The 22256-nt window shown below is 40.1% G+C and overlaps 2 protein-coding genes across 6 annotated transcripts in view; one reads left to right on the forward strand and one right to left on the reverse strand.

Annotated features, from left to right (window-relative positions):
• ROCK2 (Rho associated coiled-coil containing protein kinase 2) overlaps positions 1-10806 on the forward strand; it is a 103302-nt gene extending 92496 nt beyond the window's left edge. For all 3 annotated transcript variants that reach the window (XM_041477905.1, XM_041477907.1, XM_041477908.1), the window contains one exon: positions 504-10806. Coding sequence is in view for 1 of the 3 variants with exons in the window: in XM_041477907.1 (XP_041333841.1) it covers positions 504-507 (4 nt within the window). In the remaining 2 variants the exon portion in view is untranslated. The remainder of the gene's footprint in view (positions 1-503) is intronic.
• SLC66A3 (solute carrier family 66 member 3) lies at positions 9343-20015 on the reverse strand. Of its 3 annotated transcripts, none has more exons than XM_041477909.1 (7): positions 18796-20012; positions 16618-16700; positions 16103-16172; positions 15409-15466; positions 14117-14237; positions 12962-13003; positions 9343-11094 (listed from the first exon to the last, which is right to left on the reverse strand). In XM_041477909.1, the coding sequence occupies exons 1-7, from the start codon at positions 19314-19316 to the stop codon at positions 11006-11008; spliced, it is 984 nt and encodes a 327-aa protein (XP_041333843.1). In that variant the 5' UTR covers positions 19317-20012; the 3' UTR covers positions 9343-11005. The 3 variants fall into 3 exon arrangements, with proteins under 3 accessions (XP_041333843.1, XP_041333845.1, XP_041333844.1); XM_041477911.1 differs by lacking the exon at positions 9343-11094 and adding an exon at positions 11101-12176 and having other exon boundaries at positions 18796-20015; XM_041477910.1 differs by lacking the exon at positions 9343-11094 and adding an exon at positions 11101-12179 and having other exon boundaries at positions 18796-20015.
• Between the last annotated feature and the right edge of the window lie 2241 nt (positions 20016-22256).

The raw sequence follows: 22256 nt of genomic DNA on the forward strand, positions 1-22256 counted from the left end.
CACATTGATGCAATCTTATATTTACACAGAAAAAACCCTAAATGTTAAATGCCTAAGTATTGTTTTAAACAGTATGTGAGATGTGTCTCAGCTGTATAACAGTGCCACTGGGGCTGCTCCTCTGCTGTGTGCTCAGGGAACTGAGGAACCAGCTCCTGCAGAACTTAACTGGCTTAGTGTTCACAGTAATGAGCATTATGTTAATTAAATATACTGCATCTTTGTGTATTAAAAGCTTACTGATCACTAATCCTTTAGAAGTAACCATTACACTGTGCATATTGTACCCTACCCATGTATATTGCAAGGGGGTTTAATCGATTTGGGATTACAGTGTGTAAGGATGTGCTATACTGAAGTAATGTTGCTGTTGGATGCAGAGGAAAGGCGCTTCTCACAAGTACAATGATGAACCCATCTTAAAGGAAGGCTTTAAAGAAGTATATTTTTGTCAGATTTACATTTGTTGCATTTACTGACCAAACTTCCTGCTTCTTTTTCAGCTAACTGCTTTCCATGAATGCAGACACAGTCAAGGTGATAATTTTCTTCCCATTACAGCAAGACTGAAACATATCCCAAAATATATTAAAAATATATATTTTCCTGAGAGATTGTGCTATATATATCAGAGGTTTACATTTTTGCTGCAATATAAATTACTAATCTCTGAGGGTTTTCCTGTATTCTCCCAAGTGACTGATCGGTTGAGGAATGGTTGCTAAATAGTTAAAGGATATGTTAGGTAACCTTTTAAACTCTGTTCCACAAAAGCTTTCTTGGCAAGACACATACACTACATTTCATAAAAGGATCAAGAGGAATGAGTATTGAAATGGAAGAAACTGACTTTTCAGCTTTCGTAAAGATGCCACCAGCACGTCTGCACGTAGAACTGGAGGAAGATCCACCATAGTGATATAGACTGCATCTGTGAGAAGTGACCATTAAACTGTGTAAATATATTGTACTGTAATACTGCAAGAGGGGTTTAAAAATCTTTCCACTTTATTTTTTTATGCTTATTAATCAGATACCGTTACTTATTGCAGTTGCAACTATGCACTTGTATAAAGCCATAATGTTGAAGTTTATATCATTCATACACATCTATCAGAAGCTGCATGTCAGTGTTCAGCAGCTAGTATAGATTTGAAGTATATACTAGTTTCAGCTACATCATCATGGGCAGTCCCTTTGTACCTGTCTAATTGCCTTAATTTAAATTTTTTTCAAGTTTTTTTGCCCATTCCTTCTATTTAAGGAAAAAGAAAGTTTACCAGCTCTTAGGATGCAGTTTTGCTTTGTGGCAGAAAAAATAGTGCACTATTTTTACACCTATTAAGTATATCAGTGTCAACCTATTTTGAATGTATATCGACTGGTTTTAAGGGTGGAGAAGTGTTGGTTACAGAAACAACGTCTGAGAGCATGGGACTTACCAGACCATTTGCTTGTACATGTAACTGCTCATCCAGCCCTTTTTACAAACCTCAATACTAGTTATTGACTTATATTAACCCTCATTAAGTGCTATGAAACTTCATTTTGCCTTGTTTTTGCATACTCTCCTAGATGTGTTTTGTTTTTTGGGTTTTTTTTTTTTTTTTGTTTTTTTTTTTTGGTTTTTTTGGTTTTTTTGTTTGTTTGGTTTTTTTATTATTTCTGGAAAATAAAAGAATCTGTGACTATTTTTACATTTCACAACACAATATCTGAGGACTGTCACAAACTTTAAGAAAAGTGAAACATACTGTAGATGTATTTTAAAGTTTTAATCTGGTTCTCTAGCACATAGCTGTAGGCATAGATAAATAATTCAGTAGTGTGTTTTGAGAACTGATAGCTGGGAAGAAAGGGCCTCAGAGGCACTTATTCTGACTTTTTTTTTAACTTGGAGTTGTACAAAAAATATAATATATATGGGCTCATTCATGATGTGTTCATAATTATCCCAGAAAATGCATGTTTTATACAACTACAGTATGTGATGTTAAACATATTGACAGTAAAAAATGTAGTCTCCTATTTGGTCTCTTTATATATATATAAAATATTGTGTGGGAGTGCAGTAATTTAAAATATGATCTAACACTTCAATGAAGGAGGACATTTCACTTTAAAATTTTGTTTGTTTGTTTTTGTTTTTTAAAGAGTGTTGAAATGCTTGGAAGGATAGGACCATGTTTTATTTAACACTATCATGAAAGGTGGACTTGGAAACACTGAAATACTGAAAATTAATAAATATATTTACATTTTGTAACCTCTACTACAGTTCAGCTTAACAAAGCAAGAATGTATTCAGTCTTCTATTTATGTGCTCACAAAGTAAAATGTTGCTTGTGAGTTCTTAAATTCAAAACTAAAACTTTCATATAATTTCTGTTAGGTATTATAAACCAGAGCACAGCTACAGTGGTTTTTCCCTGCTTGTTTTGATTTACAGAAGTACGGTATATTTTTAGATAATGCAGATTTGCATAGAGTACAACATTAAAAATGTATACAGTAAAACTGTTTCCATTCACTGAATGCATAAATATTTTATATATATATATAAAAAATGTTACATTGTGGGAAGTTCTATCCTTTTCTGAATTGGAGAATATTATATATATATATATATTTTTAAATAAACTATTTGAGTAAGGTAAAATAGTTCTTGAACTTGAGAAGCTGGTAATTAATTGAAATATTTAATTATAAAGATAAACTACTGCAGCAGATATGGGAAAGGCAAGGGCTGTGTGTATGGAGAAAGAGCAGACTCCGAGGGAGCTGTTTGGCAGCTCCTCCACTGCTGGGGCTGGATCCTTTGCACTTTCTCTCCCTGGCTTGCCCTCATTTACTGTGAATGCACGGGGCCGTGCTGAGCCTGACACTTTAGGAAATGCACGGTGTGATAGCATTTGCTGTGCGCAGTGCACGAATGCCGTGCTTGTACAAATGGTGCTTAGCTGGACCTGCAGCAGGCTGTACTGGGATGGAGCCGGGGAGCAGAACGGGCCTCGGGGGAGCAGGGGGGTCCTGTGCTCTGGCCTCTGCTCAGGCAGAGCTGGCTTAGCACAGCTTCCTCAAGGCCACTGGGCTGAGGTGCACCAACCTCGCTTTGTACCCAGGACACAAAAGGCAGAGCTGCTCTTCTGTTCTTCTCCCTTATCCTGCTGTGAAATGCAAACACTTCTTTAATGCTAGTTCCTGGACTTTGTGTTGTTTCCTTATTGTCTAGTGGTGACTTTTTAATATTTTTGAGAGAAGGGCATATTCATGAACTAAGGAGTATTTGTCTTGAAAGTCACTGATGTTTTAACATTTTGTTTTTGTTACAGGCTTGTCCTAAGCAAACAGGACATTTTTATGGCCTGAATGACTTACCTATAGACAATTCTCTCATTGCAAGTCCTTTTGTCTCACAAGAGTAAACAAGTGGTATAGCCAAGCTGCAGATTAATCTTCTGGAAAAACAAGGGGTCAGACTTGGAGCCAGAAGCTCAAAGCACTTGTACAGAAATTCTCCTTAGTTCCCAGTCCAGGAGCTCACCAGCGCAGAAGGACAGGCAGACCCCATTGGAATTACCTTGTCAGGTGTCAAGAAGACTTTTCTGCAATGTGATTTCCACTTCTGTCCTAGTTGTGTGCTGCAATTCCCTACCTCTTGTAGTCCCTGCCAAAGTGCAGCCGCTCCCAGCAACCCAGCACCAACTCTGCTTTTAACTAGAGGAAAACTGTGGTGGTTCTTGTGCTTCTGAGCACAGCTGATGCTGTAACCAAAAACATGACATGGAATCACAGTAGGATGTAGGACTTGGAAACATGCAAGAGGCTCAAGGATCTTAGCAGTGACAGGGGCCAAATTTAAAACATCAATGAAATTTCACTTACTTTCTCTTACTGCCTCTTGAAAACACTGGACTTCCTGCATTTTGAGAGGCATTCAGTCACTCTCTGAAGGCACCAAGGCCAGGAAAGCTGCCACTGAAATTATGTGCTTTTTCTCTTTAGTTTCTAATGTCAAGTCAGATCATTAGAAATTTGAGCCTTTCTGTTTGTAATCTTACAATGTATTAGTTTACCATCTAGCTTTGAGAGAATCATCCTTAGAAGAGAATTGTATATTTTGGTCCCAAGCGCCTTTACCCATCCTGTGCTTGTGAGGTTGTATTTGGGATGCTGCTGTGAAAAGGGGAAACTTACATGAAAGCAAACTTCTTACCTGCATTGCTCATACAAACCCTTAATCACCTCCTTATTCTGTTTTATAGGCAGAAGAACAAACAGTACAAGGTCCAGTTCAGTGAACTGGAGTATTTCAGTCTCCTCCACATTCCTGGATAGTTTGCCTTGACATTCATGTTAAGATAATGATTAATTTATTTTTTCATGTAATCATAGAGTATATCAAGTTGGAAGGGACCTATAAGGATCATCTAGTCCAACACTCTGCTCCTCACAGAACTACCTAAAACTAAACCATGTGACTAAAAGCATGATCTAGACACTCCTTGACCACCTCTGACAGGCTTGGTGCCTTTTTCAGTGCATTACAGTTTTTTACAAATGATCATCTCTGCACATAGTACACTTTAAATTGAAAACATTATTTCTTATTTTTTAAGATAATCTTCTGAATCATTTAGGTTTCTATCAGAATTCCAAGGATCATAGGGTTTCCCTGCTGCTTTGAAGTATCCCTCATGAGGGTGGGAAGGATTTTTTTTTCTAATCTCTATAAAAGATGTTGATGGAGTGGTTCTGAAAATACAATTTGTGTTCGATGTTGAAGTTGCCTAAAAATTGGACAGGTGTATATATCCAGACATTCTTATCTGAGAAATTAGACAAGTCTACTGCAATGTGTGTGGCAGAGAAGAACACTCAAAACACATCCAGCTTAGTTCTCCCAAGAAACTATTGCAGTGGATGGAAAAGCTGTTGCTGTAGAAACATAGCTCTTAAGAAGTGGGGATGTAGAGAAAATAATGTATTGGCACAGGGATGCTAATTACCAGGTCTTATTAATGAAAATTGGAGTTTGGTATCTTTGCCACTTTGTAGACAGGAAGCAGTGTTTTATAAAGGTAAGAAAGCCACATCTTGATATTGCAAGGGTGAAGCCTTGGATTTGACTGCAGCTGCTTTTGCTCCAATAATTTTGTAGAAGCTGCAAGATTAAAGTGATCTTTCAAAATGAAAGTCATGGTGAAAGATCATGAAATTTCAATTATAAGTGTATGTAGTCCTGATACCTTAAAGAACTCTGGAAAGACACATCATCACCCTGAAAAGAAAGGGCAGGGAGTCCAATAATGTCATGTCCCTGCAGCCCTTACTTGTTGGAGGAGCTGCACAGAAATGCTTCCACAGCCAAGACAACTGCATGGGATGCTTCAGTCCTACCACTTCATTTTAAGGTTGAGGCCTTCAGTGTTTGTTCAGAGATGTGTGGCTGCTTCTACGCATAGTCTTATATTGTCCCTGTGGGCCTCATGTCATGTAGTTCTTGTCATTTTTCATTACTGTTTGGGGTGGTTTTTGCCCAGGATGCTCTTGCACCACTTGATAAGCATGGCTATCCAGCGATAAGTACACCAGGCTTCTGAGATCACAGCCAGTCCTCTTGTCCTTTGGATCACCAACTGCTTAGACTTTGGGCACTGAATTGCCTTCACTATGTTCTACTTTTTATTAACAAGTTAACCGGTAAATACTTTTTTTGGAGTTACCTGAGATATTAAATCCCTTAATCTTTTTAGGACTGAAGGAGCTGGGTACCCCACCTGAGCTCTGAGCCCTGTTTCATATTGGCTCGTCTTGCACTGTCTCTGACCTCAACTGCTCCATTTTCTGGTGGGCTCTTGGAGCAGGTCTTACAGCTGGGTGCAGGTCTGGCTGCAGCTTCAGGACTTGAATCTGCTTGCTGGATCCCATGGTCTCATGTATCTGTGTGATGTTTTCCAGCATATTACAATCCCTGTGTCCTGGGGGCCACTGAGACTCAGTAGGATCTGTGTAGCCTTTAGTCCAATCCAGAGCCATGGCAGGAGGCTCCCCTGTCAGATTTGTTCTAAACTACAGCAGTGGGAGTTGTATTACTGGAAGGTGGGCATTTGTGCCAACTAAAAAAAAAAAACCAACAAGGCTGAGAGAGTAAAGTACCCACAAGCTCAGAGAGTCCATGAGGACTGTAAGTTGTGCTGACAGTGCAATTCACAGGGGGGAAAAAAATAAATCTCAAGTCAGACTCTTGAAAGACAATTCTACAGGATCTGTATATAGTCAGTTGTTCAAAGGTAAAAAAAAAATTCTCTCCAGTAATTATTTAAAATACGTTTTATAGAAGCTCAATTAGTGCTACATTAGGATTTACCTGATAGAGGCAACACTGAGGCATAGGATGTGTGTTATTCCATTTATGATTTTCATATAGTATGAGTCTTGGTACTGCTGGCCAAAGCCTTCCCATTCCAAAGCAGAAATCTTGTACATTCCAGAGCAGTGACTTGCAATTATAGTAAGGTAGTAAATAGAATTGATTTTCAGCATGGAGCCATGTTACTACAGAGTTTGAATGAGAATTATCATTAGCCAACTTAACTTGTCACATTTGAGGCTGGTGCAGGTTCTGTCCTTTACATCATTTTCCAGAACACTTGACAGATAAAACAAGGTGTCTGCCCTCTTAAAGCTCCCTCCCTGTGAGTCAGTGATACCACATAATGCACAGAGGTACCTGTTTAGGCTTCTGACAATTTAAGAAATTTGTAAGATGAAATAATGAAACAAAATAGGGTACGAACAAAATTGTGACAATTATTTAAACTGTTCTTCAGGTATCCAAAATTAAATTTCATCAAAACTATTATGTAAAAATATCTTGTTTTACCCCTGACCCAAAGATTGAATTTTTTTCCAAGACAGAGATGGTTGCCCCAAACTGCTGCCCATGTAGAATGGAATAGCTGACACTTTTAACTTGAAAATGTCTGTATGTCTCTCTTGCCATTAGGCAGGAAACACCTGAGGTCCATCAGGACTCAGGTCTGTGAGGCTGGCAGGGTCTTGTAATTGGATCCATAACAAGTGATGATCTGTCAGATTCTTACAGTGATGTTCTCTGTGGCTCCCAGGCACCTGTTTGACATCAACAGTTGTCATCACCGAGAACTCTGAAGTGTCCTGGAGAACCCTGGCTCAAAATCCAGCAAATTAAATTTAGTGCAAACCAAGAACTTTAGAACATCCTATTTTAAGATTTTTTTTCAGCTTCCTCACCTTCAAAAGTGAGACATCCTTAGACCATTATTGTGAAGGTGACATTTCATGTTCTGCTTCATACATAAATATGAATTTCAAGTATGGAAGAATTTGGAAGAGAGTGGAAAAACCAGTCTGAAGAGATATTTGGAGGGAAGTCATTATTATTTATCATCAGGGAAAATACATGGCTGGGAAACTACCTCATTTCAGTTATCTCCACATCTGTGGAGTTTTTAATTTATAATAGTTCTTTGTGTGGACTCCACTGTTATTTCCCTTTTTTTTATTTTCCCCTTATTACATATGTCACTAAATGGATGATTGTTTGGTGGAGGAAGAGTAATTTTACCTCATTTAAAGAAGTAAGTGAAGGTGTTCTACAAGATCGGTGCCATTCAGCTAATTCTGAATTACTTTCTCCAGAGTCAAACTGCACTAAAATCCAGCTCTCAATCTGCAGCAGTTGGGGGCTGTCACTGCCTCCCCACCCCACTCCGTTCTCTCGTGTTTCAGTAGATCAGGTGAGCAGAGCCAGGATCGGGAGCAGCCACGTGCACAGTGTAGACAGGCTCAGGGGTCAGGCAGGGACAGGGACTCCTGAGCAGTCCCAGCAATCGCATCCCTTGCTGGATTGGAGCAGCACAAGGAAAGACAGCTGTGTCCGCTTTGCACAGAATGCCCAGTGCTAAGGGAGGCCATAGGGTGGGGAGAGGATGGTTCTGCATTTGTGTTCAGTGCTCTGTTCACTGAGGACAGGGCAGAAAAAATAAACTATACACATCTTCCACTGTCCACATCCACGTCCAGGCCTGCAGCCTGCTGTCCCTGGACTCATCCTCATCCTTTCGATAGCGAATCTCATGGTAAATGTTTTCTCTCTCATACAGCTGAGTGAGCTTCTAGCTTACCTGCTGCCAAATCCAGTCACAGTTCGTCATAGCCGCTGCTGGAGGTACTTGGGGTTATTTAGTGGACTGTACTGGTACTCAGAGCTTGTCTTCTCACAGACAAGAAGACTCAAAGTTTTTGAAAGCCCCAGCAAGACATACTCTTTGTCAGCCAGGGCAGGACAGGGTGTGTTACCTTGTGAGCATGTTGTGAACTGGTACAATTAGACACCGAGTGTGTAATTCCACACCTATACAGCATCTGTGAATGGAGTTGGATTAGTTACAGCCCTGTAGACAAGAGCTGCTTACTTGCTTACACCTTCTGCCATAAATCCAAGATGCTTTCCCTGCTTGCTTTTGCCCTGCTGCTGCATTACACAGCAAGTGACCTCCCTGTTTCCACCCCGATACTGGTGAATGAGAGTTTAACAAGATTTATCCTGCCTATGTATTTGTCTAAAGCTGTTGCCTTTAATCCAGCCACTGAGAAGATTATTCTTTACCTACTGGAAAACACAGTGTCTGCGCTTTCATGGGGCTTGCCTGGAATTTGAATGTGCCTCTGTTTATGAAAGTGAAAGAAGTTACTCTCTGAGAGAGGAAAAAGTGTGTAAAACTATTTACTGCTAGTTCCTGATTTGTTCCATATCTCTTGCAGCTTGAATGAGAACTCATGGTCCAGCTTTCCAAGTCCACAAAATTACTTTACCTTAAGTTCATTAATTACCCACCTTTGTTTTCCTCAATCTTTTTTTCCCACAGGTTTCTAAGGTGATTTATTAAAATGCATTAAGTAACCTATTAAAAACTGTTCTTAAATGCATTTTCAGTATTTTATGATAAAAAACCATCTTGAGGTGCTGATTCTCAAACCAAAAATGGAGCAGCTTCATCTTGCTACAGCATCATTCAGGAGTGTGAAAGATATCAATAACAGAGAGGGTTTGGATTCAATACAAATCTTTCTCTATCAAGAAAAGGCTTTAATTAAAAAGCAAGTGTGTTTTTTTCATTTTAAGATGCTGGAGCTCTGTAGTATTTGGCAGGTCAATATTCAGCCTGATGCTTCAAGTGTTAAGGTGAAAGCTGCCCATTTATGACCTGTAATGAATATTTCATTTTCTCTCCATATATGGAAACAATAAAAACTCAAATGCAATGAAAATTAACTGTAAGAATGACACTATCAATCTTGAAGAATAACATTTATTCGTATCACCTGGAAAATGTATCACATGCCACCTACCACTGTTTAGACCACTTCAGATACTTTACACAGCTTTAATAAAATCAGAATGTTTACAATTAATCTTTCAACCAACACAGAAAGATTTAGACTTTTTATTGGAGCAGTAAAAAAAATCTCATCTTTGACTTGCTCTCAGTAACGTGGGATACATGAAATCAATTCCCACAGACCCATCTTTTCCCAGCCCTTCCCTGTAAAATTTAGAGTATGAAGCAGCTGTTTTCTGATGGTGAATGCTCCAATTGCTGCGTGCTCACTGGCAGGAACATCTGCTTTCCAGATCCCTTTGCTCCAGAGCAGTCACACAATTTAGAATGTTGCGATGAAAACCTGCCTCAAATGAAGTCAATGCAGTCTTCCCATAGTTTTCAAGGGTGTTGGGATCAAGGGTGCCTAGGTTTTTACATGCCAATCACAGAATACCGTAAGAACTCTTGGAATGTTGTAAATTTTAATTTTGGGGAATGTAATGATAAATGAAGGCAAGCTATATGATTACTAATGTAACTTTTGGTTGTGAAGGCAGTACTTCCAAAACCAAAATCCTCTGTTAATAGTTGTCAAGAATAACCTTTCCCCCTTTTTACTCTAAGTACTACAAATTGATTAGAATTTCTGAAGTAAAAGTTTAAGTGAAGTCTATGTTCTTCAACACACTTAGCACTGACAGGCCAAAAATTCATGAACCACAGAGCACTATCACCAAAACCTGACAACCACAGGAGATCAGTCTGCTGAGATGCATCAAGGTGCACATGTCACTGTCAGTATGGATGGTGTTTGGAAATTCTGGGTATCATTCCAGGAACTTCTGCTTGAACAGCATTTTTAACTGTTGGCCACAGTTTCATTAATTCCCATACATTGTAGTCCCTGCTGTTCAGTGAAGTATGTTCAGTGAATGAGAGCTCAGGTTACGAAAAATAATTCGTAGTTGAGTTTTTGCTCTCTTATCCAATAAAAAAATGGGTATACTGAGGAAAGTGACTATGGGTATCCTGTATCAGCTGTATAAATTGTACTATTTAAGTGTTGCATGTAAGTGCTACAATCCCAACTGGATTTGTGATTTAGTAATTAGAACCTTATTCTGGATTGGGCCTTGACTGAGATTTTCTTCATCCTAAAATACAGACAGTTAATGTTGAACTAATTCAGTTGCTTGCAAGAAGAAGACAAACTTCTGTTGTGATTTTTTAGTCTTGCAGCAGGACAAGTCAGTATGTTGGTGCAAAATTGATCATGTATAATTGAAGAAAATTGCTTATATGTAACCAGAAAGTACTGAAGTGATACCAGAATATATATACATCTAACTATGAAATACCTTGTAGTAAAAAAAATCCAGAGAAAATGTGATATCAGTGAGACTTGTCTGAAATGACCAATAAAAATATGCTGCTTAAATTAAGTATCTTATCAGAATTATTTCTAAGAGAAAGTAAGCATGAATGTACTATAAGTCTGTAAGTACTGTAAATACTATAAGTACGCTAAAGGGTAAATATTAGAGAAAGAGAGCTTCCTCAATCTTTGAAGAATTCTTAAATTCTTTAGGCTTAATTATATTTTTTATGGTAATGATATGTGTGCTGATGAGTGTTGTCTAATCAGTCTTTTTAGTCTTCCTGTAGTGCAGGATTGTGGCTGTGACCCAAATATTGAGAATGAGCATGACTATGAAACGGATGAGAACTAAAAGAGAAAAAAAAATATTGTAAGCATGAATCAAAAAAACCAACTGCTGTTACAACTGGTTTGTACACTTTTGCTTGTGTACACACAGGCTGGTTCACATTTGGAAACTGTTTTCAGACAATTAGTTTCAATTACCATGTTCAGGAACCCACACATTCTGAGCATGAATCCAAGAGAAAACAGCATTTAGCACTTGATCACTTTCAGAGATAGCTCAAAATTATAAACTCCAGTACCTTTAATTCTTTTGTAACCTGGAGAATAGTACAAGCATGAGAAGCCTCATATAAATTTATATGTACACCAAAAGCTAAATTTACAGCTCACATGTCTTTTATAGTTGTATGTGTTATTTATAATAAAGGAACTACTCTCTACTGCTATGTCTTAAGTTTAGACTTTGAGAAGACAGGAGATACTTGTATCTGTCAGACTTTAATGACAGAAAATCTGACAGCTGACAAAAAAGCAGTTTTTCAGTACCTAAGTTAACTCAGCTTCAAAACCATAACAGCATAGTACCTCTACCTGTGATGAGGTATTTAAAGTAGGTATGTCTGATAGGTATGTCTGATGTCCATTTGGTAGGTGGAATATTCACAGAAAGGTACACAAAACTTTGTTTCAGAACTATGTGATATCTGACTGTGTCAATGTGTTCAGTGTTGCAACTGAATTGGAAACATTTTCCATTAGAGCAGCACAGCATCAGTGTTTGCTGCTGGCCCTCCCATGTGCCACAGTGGATGGTGCTGTGTTTCAAACAGCAGCTTTACCCAGCGCCAGCTTTGCTTTCCTGCTGTTTCCTCCCTCCCCAGTGAACCCCTCCCTTCCCCTCAGTGTAAATATGTAGCTGTGGGTGATGTGGACTCAGTACCTGAGCCTGACAAATCCCTACATGAGCATTTTGCCTAATCTTTGGTGACCAGTTAACTGCAAGCCCCACAGACCCCTTACCTTGGCAAAGAAAAAGCTGCAAGCATGGGGGTGGAAGTGTGGGCCAGAAATGGGACTTCCTTTTCCAGTGAAAGACCCACTTGAAATGCTTGCACAGCTACAGCTTTACTGGGCTGCAGAGGCTGCTTAAAAATTACAAAATCCATTCAAGTGATGTTTCTGATGAAACAGTTTTGAACGAGAACAAGGAACCAACAGACAAAGTACAAAGGGATTGTTACTTGTTCTTGCATCCATCAAGCCTTGATTTTGAACAATTGACTGAAAAATCTGTGACACTCCCTAGCTCTTGTGGTTCTCTCAGGAGGACAGTAAGAAGCTGTTATATAAATCTGCTTTATAATTTGCTGGAAATTATATATTTTAAGTCAGTTTTTGAAAATTTCTTACCAGCCTACCATTTCATTTTCAGCCTGTCATAAATTTTCTGAATGTTGGACCTAAAACTGTTCACATACTAAGCTGAACTTTAGTTTTCTAGAAGAATTTTTTAATTCAAAAAGCTGTCAATAAGTGAAATACTTATTACTTGAAAATCTCATTCAATTACTACAGGATTTTTAAAGTTGTATTTTACTACATTTATTTATTTCTTAAAATAGTAAATATTTTAATACTTTATTCTGCTATTTTCAGAATTAATTTTGTGGTGCTTTTGCCATTTGAAAAAAAAAAAAAGTCTTTTGGATCAGTTGCACCACATGACAAGTGTAAGCAGTTTTCTGGCTTTTTTTTTTCTTGATGTCTTTGCCTGATTTCTAATCCTGTGTAACTCCTGCCCTACCATGGTAACCTGTCACGTTCATGGTTTGTTCTTGTGAGACTTTCTACATGTTTTACAAAACAACTAAAAACCACTGTGGCAGCTGTTCCCTTGGAAAGGCAGAGAATTCCATACTTCACTCACCTGCGCGATCATTTGTAGTCATTAGAGTTGTAATGATTCTTGCTGTAAATTGAATGAATTCTGATTAGTGGAACACATAGGACACATACTTTAGAAAAATTGTGAAATATCTGTTTTTCAACAGAAGATAATCTTGCATGAAAATATATACTGTACATATTCCTACTTTTAGTGTGTCCACTCTTCACTATTTTGGCTTCAGAGATCAAGCTCTCAAAGCTGACTGACAATATATTAAGGGGATTTTTAAATGAGAAAATCACAGATATAATTAGAATTTTTACATCCATCATGCTAGATTGGATGTGGTCAGTTTATTGCTTTTCTTTCTGTTCAGCCCCTCCTTCAGGAGCTGACAGTGAGCTACTCCCACAGTTAAGTCAGCATGAATTAACCACTGGGAATGTTCATGTATGCGCCTTCACATTTTGCAAATACAAGGGATTCAGCTTCACTTCACACAAGGAACCTAAATGTTAATTATTTCACACTTGCAGCAGAGTAAAAGCATTTACAAAGTTTACTGTCACTGTTCACCACAACTTCTAATTACTGATTTTTTTTTCATGTAGAAATAGATCCAGCATCACTGGATGATGAGTTTTATAGTAAGAATATTTTAAATAAGTTTTGTGAAGATGCAAAAGGCACTTCTGACAAACAGCTGTTCATGCAGACCACTGGGGAATCGCCACAGGAACTCCACAAAAGACTGTTCATGAATTCTGTCAAGAAGTGTAATTACAAGTACCCATAGAGTTAAAGGTATTTATCATTAAGTGTGTATTTATTTGTAGACAGCTTTTCAAAATTAGCATTGTTTGACTGTATACCTGAAATTTTAGCACCTTTTCATGCTGGACCACTAGTAACTTTATTAAATCATAGAACATGGAAAAATTTTCCTCATAAAGACAGCCTTTCAGTTATTTCAATTCCAGTTCCCTTGGTCATATTCACACTTTAAGTCATTGGTTTTTATCATTGGTGTCAAAGATAAAACTTGTTTTCAGGAGACTGTGTGTTATCTGAGTCCCAGGCGTCAGCACTGAGGGAAACTAAGGCAAGACCTTTACCTACTATGATTGAGTAAAGACCTATGAGAAAAGGAATTAGGAGAACTCAGTAGTTCACACCAAGTTGTCCATAGCTTACTTGCAGAGGCGTACACAGACATGCCCCAGGTCAGGGCGCTCGCTTGTCCGGAATCTTTTGTCTCCCAGAGATGCTGCAGTTGAACCAGCTTACTGGCTGCACTGATGAGCGTGCACAGATTCTGAAAAGCAGGTGAAAAAGAGAGAGAACCTCCGCCTCTGCCATGGTATTAGCTGAATAGGTCTAGCTTTTCATTTAGAATAAAAAAAAAAATTGGCACTTTCCCAGTACTTGGCAACCCAAATGCTTTGGCTTCTTAGTAAGGAGCAGTGAAGCAAAAACTGGAAGTTGCCAGAAACAAGGACTCATTTCTGAGGTACTGCCCAGCAAGAAGCTCAGAGAGCACAGTTGCTACTGTTGTTGACAAATGTTTGACAGAGGCAAATGCAGTAAGAAGCAAAGAAACAAAAAAAGTTTCTCAACCTGCTCCATAAAACTGTTTATAAAAATCAGCTAAAATGAGACTGACCTAGTCTAAACAGCAAGGTTGATTCAGACCATCTGTTACCATTACGTCTGGCAAACCAAACCATAAAGGAATGAGAAAACTGACAAGAATGTGTGGAAAATTAGTCCAATTGGAGGGAAAAAATAGTAACAGGAATGCACTATTCACTCAGTCCCCCTTTTAAAGGGGATTTTGCAAAGGCAGGTAGAGAGGACTCCACGACACAGGCCTTTGTGACATGCCTGGATTTCTGCTGCAAGTAAGGATCAGTGTAGGGCTTGGAAGCTTTTCTCCCCATCTGTATCATCTTTTGCATTAGCAGATCCTGTTCATCTCAATTACTTTTTAACTTTCTCTCTCCTGCTAAGAAAAGACCATCTTTAATCTTTGTATGCATTATCAGATTGTATTTTTCTTGCAAAATTGTATGACAAGGGGAAAAAAGAATTATGTCACAATCCCAGTCTCAAACGCTTTGAGGCTCTATTCTCTTCCTCTTGTGTTAAAGGTTTATTGGTTGGATTATCACACTAGGACTAAAGTGGCAATAGAATTTCAACATTTTAAGTATTTGCTAGTTTTAATTAAGGCCCCACCAAGTAACAACTTATCTCAGAACATGCCTTTTCTCCCCCCATAGAGTCTCTATTTTCGGTGCTGTTTTCCAGCTACTCGCAAAAGAAAGAACCTGTATCTGAAAACTGGCTGGTTATTCTGAAAGCTAACCAAAATGATGAATTCTTCCAAGGACATATATATAGGAGAAAGTCCAGTAATAAATACGTCCAGAAAAAAAAGTCATTTCATGTGAAGATCTGATTTCAGATAATCATGTAGCACTTACCATGGCCAGGTCTATTATACACTTCTGCAGTGTTAGCATGTACCAGCCCACCCAAAATCTTATATTACATTAAGTTTCATAGCACTTAAATTGTAGGATACAAAGTTTTCAAAACTGCCCGAGGAATAAGATTTTTTTAAACATTTGGAAATAATCTTATTGAAACTTTTAAACAGACTATACAATCGAGATAAAACATATTAAGAACTGGTTGAAACACTAAGCGTTCCTATTTTTCACATAGTTTTTGGTCAAATAGTGTCTGGAGTTTCTCAAAACCTGCTCCAAACACAAGATTTGAGATTTTAACCCAAGTCCTATTTAGAAAAAAACCCCAAACAGTGCTGTCTTTATTGCAGTAATTACAACCTCCGTGGGCAGGAATTAAAAAAAAAAATAATTAAAAAATCTCTGTCATTTCTACTCTGCATCCCTGTAGAAAAGATGTAAATTAAGAATTTAGTTTACTGTTTATCAGTTGGGAGCCTTCTAAAGCAGAGCAAACATATAAAGCTTACTTCCTGCAGAGGTTTTACTGTGATCCCAGAAATCAGCATGTGAATGTGGAATACATGTTGAGGGGTGCCTGAGAATGATTTACAATAATAGCACACAAGAAATTATGACATAGCTGCTATGCAATGAACTACCAAACAAGCCACAAAAACCAAACCTCCCAGATTTCAAAGGATACACCACTGCGTAGAAAAAAGCTCGTCTCACTTTTCCACTGAAATGCATAATACAGCCCAGGAGAATGGCATCTGCAATAAACAAAAGATGGCTCCTCACAGAAAGGACTGAAGGGGCCCAAACACAATCCTAGACAGTTCCACTGGGCACTGATCTGTAGAAACTCCTTTTTTACAGCTTTTGTCTCTCAAATGTGATTGATGACCAAAATACTGCAAGCTCCAAAACGAAGCTTTTCTTAGACTCTGGAGTGTTTAGTATGTTTCTCTCCCATGTGGAGAAACCAGACAAAAGTATGAGTTTACATCTGTGACTCTGTGTAATAATTAGGTTTTTCTCCTCCACCTGACCATCTTTTTCAATGGCATTTAAAATAATTCCGTTTTAGATGAGATGTTAATTCCCTCTTCTCCCCAACTCCAGCATCACTGCAGTGAAGCACTGTACCTACAAGCAGAGACTTGGAGTGCTGAATGAGTCCCATTTCATTTCCAAAACACGGTTTACAAAAATTACCTTGTGCAATGACGACTGGAAACTCCAGGTATGTCTCCAGGGGGTAACCATAATAGATCTGGTACCTCAGAAACACAAGGAGGCTGAACAGAGAGATACAAAACATGATTGCACAGAGGGACACAAATGCCTTCACAACTTTTATACTGTTTTGGTGCTGCCAAAAGGCTCCAGATAGGTGTAGCCCTTGCTATCAGACCGATCAAACAAAACACAGGCACTCAGAGCAAGCCTGATCATTCTCTAATCTATTTCTGTTACCCTCACTGCCCACACTTCTCGTCGAGGTCTTTATGTCACAGTCTGTAAGGCATCATTTTATTTATTATAATTGCTGAGAAAGAAATAAAGGCTTCCAGACCTAGGACATGACTTCTCTCTGCAAGAGCCTTGGCATCTCCAGGATAACTCTGATTTCTTTACTTATGTCTGTAGTTCAATTTGTACATTAAGCAAGTTTTATAGGGGAAGACAGCTTGTCTTCCAAGCTGTCTAGACTATACTGTTATGAGATTACTCAGTGTAGCTCTACTGGTCAGACTAAGCGTCTAAGTGCACCAAACAATGGCAATTTTCCTTCCTGCCATTCCACATACAGTACCTAAAAGGAACTGAACTTTTATGTTTTCTGTACTTCCACCTCTCCTGCAAGTCCATGGGGTTAGACAGAAAATTCAAAGATGTATAGAAAACAGAAAGGACTCAGAGCAGTTTTACATAAGAAAAAATATTATGGTTTCTGGTGTAGAAAAATGGCAGAAGGAACAGCCTGCCTTGTAAGAAACTGGCTTTTACAGTATTCAGAATTTAAATATCTGAACTTCCTAGAAGTGCTGTTTGATGTAGAGTCAAATCAGACTCCTAGCCACCAGCACCATGCTTCTGTGTCACCCCTCACACCGGGTTACTCTATGTTGATTGCACAAAACCAGCTCAGCTTGTAGTGGTAGTCACACAGCTACCTGCAACTGGATTCAAAGTCTTTAAAGGCAGGAGGATAAACAGTCTACTAAATACAATAAATGTTTCAAAGAAGACCAGAACCTGTAGTATTGTGGGTACCGTGGTTCTCACGCAGGTGCCGAAGAAACATTTCCAGCTTCTCCATGCTCATCTCAAGCATTACTTACAAACCCTTTTTAATGCACACCAACGCACACAAATGATTGAAGTGCTGTCACCGCTTTCCGGCTGAGGCTGTGGGGTCAGTAATCTCTGCTGGAACTCCCATTTGCTTCATTTACTCCGAGGTGTGTTAAGGGTAAACAGCAGCAACACGAGTTCAGTGCTGTAGAGGCGGGCGGGGAGCGGCCACGGCGGGAGCTGAGGGATTCTGCACAGCTCCACAGAGAGGTGTCTGTAAACCTGAGCTGTGTCACTGCCTGGAGACACGGCACAGGCGCCTTCAGAAACACCACGCCGTTTTTGTGAGGGGATTTTTCTGGATGAAACCCCCCGTTCCTGGCTTGGCGCGGGGAGTGGCAGGGATGATCTGCCCACCGGCACCCCCGGGCTCGGACAAGGCAGGGCTCCTCGAGGTGCTTTCTCTCACTTGTACCCACACCTGAACGTGCACACACCGAGTTTATTTATTTGTCGTTTCATACAATCCTCTTTAAGCAAGACTTAATAAGCCTAGCCCATGTAAGCTCATTACAGGCTCACAAGTCTTTGGAGTTTGACACGGTTTGTAATTTTCTTAAGGAATTATTTAAGTCTTACTGGTTAGAGTGAGGGGAGCCTGTCTGACGAGTACAGCTACCTGCACCACAGGGTACAGGGCCACTGAACAACCTAAAAACAGGCTTACACCCTCTGCAGCTGCTCTATGCAGCGACATGCACGATCCGGGATGGTTTGGGGCAAGTTAAAAAAGACGAGTTTCCCTTTAAATGGCAAAGCGGAATCACTAAAACAGGAAGTTCCTTCCCGAAAGGCTCTGTGGGCTCAGCTGGTGGGGCTGGTCCTGAGCTCCGAAGGGAGCGATGTGGCGGGAGCGGGGCGTGCTCGCCACCCCCAGGCCGCCCCTCAGCGCACCCTCACGCCTGACCTGAGCCGCGGAGGAAGGAATGAATCCCCGGCTGCCGCAGCAGCGCCAGGGCCCCGCACTCCCCACCGAGGGACCCGCGGCTCCAGCCGCTGCTCCCGCCGCAGTCCCCGTGTGCCCCGCCGCCTTACCCGGCCAACTCCAGGAGGAGGCTGCTCACGCTGAGTCCCCACGCCGAGCCGGCCCTCAGCACCGCCACCAGCTGCGGCAGCTTGATCACGGCACACACGGCCCAGGTTGTCAAGTGCACCAGGTCCAGCAGCCCCGGCGCCATCCCGCTGCAGCGGCCCGGGACGGGGAATCCGCGGGGTGTGGTGGGACGGTGCGCCGGCTCTGCCCTCACGGAGCGCCCGGGGCGCCCGCACTGCCCGGGGCACGAGGAGGGGAGAGCCAGGCCCGGCGGAGCATCCGCGGCCCCGTCGGGAGGGGCAGCGCCACGGTCACCCCCGGCCCGTGGTGCTGAGCACCGAGGTGACCGAGGGGACACCCGCGCCGGCCCCGGGCCGCTGGTTGAGGCCTCCCTACCTCTGATTCCCTCGGTGACCGAGCCGAGAACCGCTCCGCTCCAGGTTCGGAGTGTTGGTCCTGGAATGAGTCTGTTACCATAAACAGCATCCCCGGAACAGGGATGATGTGATGCTGTGCCGGCCATGGGCCGTGTTCACCCCAGAGCAGCGCAGGTCAGCTCCGGCTTTGGAGCTGGAGGCTGGAGCAGTTTTCTCCCCCAAAGTGGAGTCCCCACTGCTCCAGCGCCCGTGGCTTTCAGGTCACGCTCTCTGGACTGCTGTGGAACTAATTCCTGCAGCAGGGATTGCACGGGTCTGACAGCAGCACTTTATTTTTACAAGAAAAATGTGCAGAAAAATTAAAAGTTGCTAAATGCTGGACTTGTCAGATGATATTGAAACTGGCTGGATTAAACTTTCTAACACAATCTGAAGTATTAGAAATCAGGCATTCTTTACTTGTGCAGGACACAGTGGATTCATTCTGTGTCTGGAATGAGACTTTACAGCAGGGCTTTCATTATAACTATACACATTCATTAAAACATGCTTCTTATTTAATGTATAAATATCATTTTTCTAGAACTAGTGTGCATGCATTCACCTCTTATTGGAAGTTTATGGTTCTGGAGGTTTATTAAGAGGGGTCTTTGGTGATTGTATTCACTGAATGCTTCGATATTAAAGGTGACTTTCCCTTGAAGTTTTTCTTTGTGTATGCGCTGTTGTTTCTTGTTTTATAAAATTTGCTAAAAACCCACTGTAGGCCTCTTTATCTGTTTCTCCACAGGTTCCAGCTGTGTTTATCATCCTGTGTGCATATCTTTACTTTTTTTTTTTTTCTTTTTCTTTTTTTTTTTTTTTTTTTTTTTTGCCAGTTAGTCTCTCAGGAACTTCAGGGTAGCTGAAAATTGTTATTCTTTAAGTTATTTATCACTGGTTATTGGAGATGGAGTAGCTTCTCCAGAATATAAACCTACCCACCATACACAGTTGCATGCAAAACCAGTAAAGTTTTTGTACTTCTCAGTTTGTCAGAACTAAATAAAGGTTATCCTAGGAACACACATTTGTCCTGATTATGCATGGACAGAATCTTCGCTCTTTTGTGCCTGCATGTGGCCAGGACTGCTCAAACTATCAAATCCACACCGTTAATTCAGATTTTCTCCTAGAATGTAATTCCAACATGAGTGGTTATTCACAGGCATAACATTTCTTCTTTTTCATTTTAATTTTAATGAAAGTTGTACTATCATCAGTAGTTCTTAAAATGGCTTCAGACAGGTATATTTCATTAATTCTACATACCCTTGGTGGTATTTTAAAACAGTATTTCTAATTCTGAATTAAATCATGTTGCCCTTTAGTAATTCAGTCATAAAAGGAAGCAGGTATGTAGACGTACATAAAATCTCAAAACTCAGAAATAAATAGCCCCCAATACAAAATTCTTATGTAGAAACTGTGTTTCTGTTAATACAATTCAAAGTAATCAAGCTTTTCGAAGACAATAAGCTAAAAGAAGAAAAGAAAATTTGGATTTATCTTAAATAATAACTGTTCCAAGATTTTCTTGATAAACTGAGTTGTTGACTTTGTGGGAGCATTATGTACTTGAAAAAAGTTGAGAAATTGTCATACATGATTAAGTTATTTAAAGTTAGGTCTGAGGTGTAGATGTGTCTGTCATTTCAGATAATCTGAAAATAACAGAGAAATATCTAAGATAGAAGTTGCACATTTGCACTACTGTAGGATGCTGCTCCAAAGAACCTATAAAACTGTCAGTAATTGTACTGCCTTGTATCTTTCTAGAGTAATCAAGAAGCTGAACTAACCTCAAACTATTAAGCAGGTCCATGAGCCCATTTTATTCAACTGTTATTATTTAATAAGATATTAAGTATTTAGCTTTAGTCAGCATTTTACCTTTTTAAAAACACATCCTGCTGTGCATTGCAAGCAGTCAGATAACCAGGATGATTGACCATCTCCCCTGCCCTGTCTGTGTAACAGCCCTGCTCTGCATCACTTCACTGCCCATGTGAGCAGCAGCTTAGGGAAGGAACAGATGCTGGGCAGCCCCACCCAGGGTCATGAAGAAAAATTTAATCTGGGAGCAGTATGAGTTCTTCCTAGTCTGTCTAAATTATTTAGTTCTACATCTAGTTTCGGTGAGTTGCAGCAGAATTCAGGACCCCTTCAAATTACAGTTCAGGAAATGAATTCATAGCATGCAAGTCTCCAGTGCAGATTGCCAGTTCTGCAGCAGATGGGCAGTGGTTTAACACTGCTGCACCTCAAATGAGAATGTACATGTAGATTCCTATTGAAAATAGCACAGAGAAGGAAAATAATCTTCCTGTAGTTACTAAGGACAAAAAGCCAAAACATTTTTTTCCCTATAATGATATTGGCTTATCACCACTGAGTTTTTGAGCAGAATAATGCCTTAAATTTTGTGGGTTTGCAAGGAATGCAGAGAGTGTGCTCTTGCTGGTTATTTCCACAGCTGACCATGCTAACAGGGAATAGTTCATTTTGTAGATAATTGATTATTTAAGCTCTAGGTTACAGTAAAGGAGATTCCACCATTGAGGGACCTGTGTGGATGGAGACAGTCACTGAGAGACACATAAAGCAAGGTTGGGAATGGACAAAATTGCCAAGGACAACAGGTTACAAGAGGCTTATTTGATTGCTCAGGGAAGGGAACATGAACACAGTGTGTCAGCCCATAGAGCTTGAGAAAGAAACCAGAGGAATTAGACATACCAGCACAGTTGCAGGGCTGTGACCTCTTAGGGATCACAGGGACAGTATGGCACATCACATTATGAGAGGGAGGATTCAAGCTTTTCTGGAAAAGCAGGCAGGGAAATGAGTGGAAGTTGTGTTCTACACAAACAATTTATATTTGCTTGGAGCTTTCCCCTGCTTATTATAATAAGCATTGAGTCAGCTGAGAGCTGATGGGTCAAAATTGGTGGGGACATCGGCATGGGGAGCACTGTGCAGGCACCTTCTATAAATTGTCTGATCAGGAAGAGGAAGCAAATGAAGCTTTAAATAACTACAAGGAG

Source organism: Pyrgilauda ruficollis, unplaced genomic scaffold (assembly GCF_017590135.1).
Source record: "Pyrgilauda ruficollis isolate IOZ18807 unplaced genomic scaffold, ASM1759013v1 scaffold42, whole genome shotgun sequence".
Classification (NCBI taxonomy): Eukaryota; Metazoa; Chordata; class Aves; order Passeriformes; family Passeridae; genus Pyrgilauda; species Pyrgilauda ruficollis.